We start from the raw sequence: 5,580 nt of genomic DNA, 5'->3' as shown, positions 1-5,580 counted from the left end.
AAAACTTTTCAGAATCGGAGATCTGGTGCTAAGGCGAGCCAAAGCATCTCAACCCGCGGAAGGTGGGAAGCTGGCGCCAAATTGGGAAGGCCCGTATAGGGTTCGCTGGGTAAACCGACCTGGCTCCTACCAGTTGGAGGCCCTAGATGGTCGAGAAATTCCAAGGAGCTGGAATTCCGCTAACCTACGGGTGTATTACCAGTAGAAAGACAAAGCCAGAAAGACAGTTCAAAAAATGTATAGTCCTTTTCATCTCAATAATTCATGGTTACAATGGCGTGTTCGTGTGATTACAAAGAATTCCCAGAGGGGAATTGGGGAGTAAAGAAAGTAAGAAAGAGGTGGGGACTCCGTTAAGCTGAGGATCTGGGATCCCGAGCCCTCCATCCGAAGCAGCTGCAATCCCACCGGGCGTGGGTGCTTCCCCCCGGAGGCGCCATCGACGCCTCACGCAAAAGACGAAGAGCCGGCGCGGACGAAGAAGAAGTTCGCACTGCTTCTAGAGGAACGCCACCTCCAAGGGATATTCCGGTCCTCCCCAGGAGAAGGGAAGGAAAGGAATACAAGGGAGAAGAGCGCGAGGAGGCGCGATCCCGGATGAAGCGTCTAGCGCAGAGCTCAATCGGGAGGTGGGACTGAAAAGAGGGGGGATGTGATCCCGGATGAAACGCCTAGAGCGGAGTTCCGCCGGAGAGAATCTCCTTGTTGATCCCAGATGAAACGGCTAGTTGGCGGAAGTCGCGAGGGGCGCGCCTCCCGTTCCTCCGGCAGGGGTTTCCCAGCCACGCACCGGAGAGGAGGTCCACGATCCATGGCAACCTGAACAGCTCCGGCTTGGCAGGCTCCACCGCACCTGCACTTATATTTATAGCCAAACTGTGGCCCCCCGGTCGCAAGCAGCAACTGGCCGATCCGATTCCCCAGGTAACGCCTCAATTAGCATTTAATAGCCTTCTGGTGTTCCCCAGGCGACGCTTCGAGAGGAGGAGAAATACGATCGCAGCTGGCCACGGAGAAACCCCGTCGAGCGGCAAGTGATAGGCGCGCGACCAACGAGTGGAATTCCCCGAGGCTCGGCCCTCGGATGCCAGGCTAACCCGATGATCATCCCGAGAACAGACTAGCCTGAAGCCCCGACCGGTCGCCTCGGCTTGCGCCAGCCTTGGCCGACCAACGAGCGGAATTCCCCGAGGCTCGGCCCTCGGATGCCAGGCTAACCCGATGATCATCCCGGGAACAGACTAGCCTGAAGCCCCGACCGGTCGCCTCGGCTTGCGCCAGCCTTGGCCGACCAACGAGCGGAATTCCCCGAGGCTCGGCCCTCGGATGCCAGGCTAACCCGATGATCATCCCGGGAACAGACTAGCCTGAAGCCCCGACCGGTCGCCTCGGCTTGCGCCAGCCTTGGCCGACCAACGAGCAGAATTCTCCGAGGCTCGGCCCTCGGATGCCAGGCTAACCCGATGATCATCCCGAGAGCAGACTAGCCTGAAGCCCCGACCGGTCGCCTCGGCTTGTGCCAGCCTTGGCCGACCAACGAGCGGAATTCCCCGAGGCTCGGCCCTCGGATGCCAGGCTAACCCGATGATCATCCCGGGAGCAGACTAGCCTGAAGCCCCGACCGGTCGCCTCGGCTTGCGCCAGCCTTGGCCGACCAACGAGCGGAATTCCTCGAGGCTCAGCCCTCGGATGCCAGGCTAACCCGATGATCATCCCGGGAACAGACTAGCCTGAAGCCCCGACCGGTCGCCTCGGCTTGCGCCAGCCTTGGCCGACCAACGAACGGAATTCCCCGAGGCTCGGCCCTCGGATGCCAGGCTAACCCGATGATCATCCCGGGAGCAGACTAGCCTGAAGCCCCGACCGGCCGCCTCGGCTTGCGCCAGCCTTGGCCGACCAACGAGCGGAATTCCCCGAGGCTCGGTCCTCGGATGCCGGGCTAACCCGATGATCATCCCGGGAGCAGACTAGCCTGAAGCCCCGACCGGTCGCCTCGGCTTGCGCCAGCCTTGGCCGACCAACGAGCGGAATTCCCCGAGGCTCGGTCCTCGGATGCCAGGCTAACCCGATGATCATCCCGGGAGCAGACTAGCCTGAAGCCCCGACCGGTCGCCTCGGCTTGCGCCAGCCTTGACCGACCAACGAGCGAAATTCCCCGAGGCTCAGTCCTCGGATGCCAGGCTAACCCGATGATCATCCCGGGAGCAGACTAGCCTGAAGCCCCGACCGGTCGCCTCGGCTTGCGCCAGCCTTGGCCGACCAATGAGCGAAATTTCCTGAGGCCTAACCCTCGGATGCCTGGCCTAGCGCCGGAAGAATTTCCTGAGGCCTAACCCTCGGATGCCTGGCCTAGCGCCGGAAGAATTTCCTGAGGCCTAACCCTCGGATGCCTGGCCTAGCGCCGGAAGAATTTCCTGAGGCCTAACCCTTGGATGCCTGGCCTAGCGCCGGAAGAATTTCCTGAGGCCTAACCCTCGGATGCCTGGCCTAGCGCCGGAAGAATTTTCTGAGGCCTAACCCTCGGATGCCTGGCCTAGCGCCGGAAGAATTTCCTGAGGCCTAACCCTCGGATGCCTGGCCTAGTGCCGGAGGAACTTCAAGAGTCAGGAGTCGGCGAGACGCTACCAAGAGTTAAAAAGAGGAAGGACGAAAGTGAAATGGGGAAACACTTTGTTTGCATTAACTTTCGTTGCATCAGGGCCGAGACCCATACAACATGGCAAAACGCCAACATACAAAGAAAAGAACAAAGAAAAAGTACAGAGGGTCAGCTTGGAGGAACCCCTGGATCGGGAACGGCGAGCACGTCCGCGAAGGGTAGGGAGACGGTTGGAGAACCGGCAGGCAATGGCATCGGAGGGGAGTCGAGGAGGGAGACCCCACTCAGGTCAATTCCGGGGTATTTAGTGGACACCCTTGCCAGGCCTTCATCGAAGCCTAAGGCAAAGGAGTCGGACCCCGCATCCGACATGTCACGGATGAACTCGGCGGACTGACGATAGGCCTGTACCACCTGACGCCCGATCTCTGCGCTCTTCTCGGCCAGCGCCGCCTCCGCTCGCTCCGTAATCTGAGCTTTCGCTTCCATGACCTTCGCCACAATCCGGTCGTCCGCCTCGGAGGAGACCCTCAGCAGATCGGCCCGAGCCTCCGTGTGCTTCGCCTCGGCAGCGACGCGAGCAGCCTCAGCCTCCTCCAGGCGCGAATGAAGCTCCTGGTTGCTCGCACGAGTCCCCTCCAAGGCCGACTCCAATTCGGCCATCTTGGCTTCAAGAGATCGGGTTCGGTTGCGGGCGTTGTCGGCCGACTGCTGGGCCTTCTCCCACCTTTCCCGGAAGTCGGCAGCCTTCCGGGACTGCTTTTTGGCTCGCTCCTCCGCCTTCCTGATCTCGCTTTCGAGACCAGAGGCAACTTTGAGTTGCTCCTGAGCCTCCAACAGTTGCCTCTCGAGGGCGGCGAAGCCGAGTGCCCGCTCTTCGGCCACCTGGAGCCTCGTCTCGAGGTCCCTGGTCGTTCTCCCCGCCGCAGCCTGGCCTCCCTCCTCTACAGCTTTCAGTCGGCTCTCGGCCTTCGCCAGGAGCCTCGCCTGTTCCTCGTGGCTCTCCTCCAGACGGATCATGTACTGGGCGAGCTAAGAGACAGGAAAAATGAGAGCGTCAGACGGGGATCAATAGAGCCTATAAATGACGAAAGCGACCAAAAGAACACTCACCGACATGAGACAGACGCAGCTGGCAGCTCCGACTTCAGGGATCCTCATCTGCCGGACCTGCCTACGGTCACCCTCCAGCAGCACCGTCTCGATGAGGTTTCGGGCGCCGGCGAAAGTGAAGGCCGACCCCGACTTCGCCCCTGTTGCCCAATTAGACAACCCAAGAGGGAGGGGGGTGAATTGGGTTTTTAAAATAATTTGGCTAATTAAAACTTTGAGGATGATTAATTAAAAACTATGGCAAGTTATTTAATTAAAGCCTAGCGCTGTGAGTAATGTGCGGGGAAGAAGATGAGAGACAATGCACTACAAACACAAAGTTTTATAGTGGTTCGGAGCTAACCCTTGCTCCTACGTCCACTCCCCAAGTCTCACTTGGGAATTTCACTATAACCCCCTTGGATTACAGCCGGTTGTTTTGCAAGCTCACAACCAAACTTGTTGTTTTACGAGCTCACAACGAACTCGGTCGGTTTTCCCAGGCTCACCGACTAGAACCAACCCCGATTGTTTTTCCGGGCTCACAATCAAACCCTTACACACGTTGGTTTTAACTTGGCTCACCAACCAACCTTAAACCCCTTGATTCAATCCCCCGATTGAATCAAGTAAATACAAGAGATAGAAGAAAACAGAAAATAGCTTCTCAAAAAGCAGATTTAAAACAATATAATCGTAAAGGAGTTAGAAGCCCTCAAACGCTTTTAAGCTGGTGAAGAGGTATGGCTTCTGGAACTCCGGTCTCCTCTTGAAAGAGTGGTCGACTTGAATGCAGGAGGAGGAAGCTTTGATTGTTGGGAAGAAGTTGTTGGAGCAGTAAATGCAGATCTCCCCTTTTTCGTTTAAGAGCACTTGGAGAGCTTGAAAACTTGAATGCTTGGAGTGGAATATATGTTCTCTGCCTTGCTACAGTCCTCTGTGGCTATTTAAGCCAACCCCCACGGAAACTAGCCGTTACTCTGCTTTTTCTGGCCGTTCTGCACACTCTGCGCAGCCTGACAATATGACCGTTGGTGGGTTGGAGTCGACTCGCGCGATCAGGAGTCGACTCGGCTGTAGCAGGAGTCGACTCACGCTTTTCCGGAGTTGACTCGGCAACTGTTCCAAATTTGAATTAAAGTTGCCGTCTTGACTGGGAGTCGACTCGTCTTGACCTGGAGTCGACTCGCCAACTTCTGGAGCTGACCTGGCAATTTTGGAGTCGGCTCATCCACTGAAGTCCGTGGATCCAATTTTGAATTTTGTCCACTCGAGTCGACTCGACTGTCCCGGGAGTCGACTCGAATCTCAGAGCCCGAACTCCCGTTTCTCTGTCTTTTGGCTCATCCAGTCTTGGAGTCGACTCGAACTTCCTTGGAGTCGACTCGGCTCTCAGTTTCCGAAAGTTGGTCTTCTGCCTTTTGACGTGAAGCTTGTCTCGGAGTCGACTCGAGCTGTCTGTGAGTCGACTCGAATCTCAGAGGCAGTAACATGGTCTTCTGTCTGTTGATGGTCGCTCAGTCTCGGAGTCGACTCGCGTACTGCGGGAGTCGACTCGAATCTCAGAGTTCGAAAATCGTTCTCTGACTTTTTCCTTGTGTTCCTCTGAGAGTCGACTCTTACCTTCTTTGGAGTCGACCTGCCAACCATCGGAGTCGACTCGCGTTCCACTGGAGTCGACTCGAATCTCAGACCCGAAAACTGCTCTCTGACTTTTCTTTGTGTTTCTCTTGGAGTCGACTCTTACTACCCTGGAGTCGACTCGTTGAACATTGGAGTCGACTCGCGCACTTCGGGAGTCGACTCGTTGACAGTTTCTGAGTTGAAGCTTTCTGTCCTTCTGTCTGTTCTCAGTCGGAGTCGACTCGTACTGATCTGGAGTCGACTCG

The 5,580-nt window shown here is 56.9% G+C and overlaps 1 protein-coding gene across 1 annotated transcript; it reads right to left on the bottom strand.

Moving 5' to 3' along the window:
- Positions 1 to 2,232: 2,232 nt before the first annotated feature.
- Positions 2,233 to 3,837, bottom strand: LOC149752983 (uncharacterized). Its single transcript, XM_089924804.1, has 2 exons — positions 3,713 to 3,837; positions 2,233 to 3,631 (listed from the first exon to the last, which is right to left on the bottom strand). Exons 1-2 carry the CDS (start codon positions 3,758 to 3,760, stop codon positions 2,768 to 2,770), a joined length of 912 nt encoding a protein of 303 aa, XP_089780930.1. The 5' UTR covers positions 3,761 to 3,837; the 3' UTR covers positions 2,233 to 2,767.
- Positions 3,838 to 5,580: the final 1,743 nt, after the last annotated feature.

The sequence above is a fragment of the Phoenix dactylifera genome, chromosome 8, assembly GCF_051530095.1.
Source record: "Phoenix dactylifera cultivar Ajwa chromosome 8, Ajwa_hap1_PhDact_Kaust_v1.1, whole genome shotgun sequence".
Classification (NCBI taxonomy): Eukaryota; Viridiplantae; Streptophyta; class Magnoliopsida; order Arecales; family Arecaceae; genus Phoenix; species Phoenix dactylifera.
This window is presented reverse-complemented; position numbering and strand designations above follow the sequence as displayed.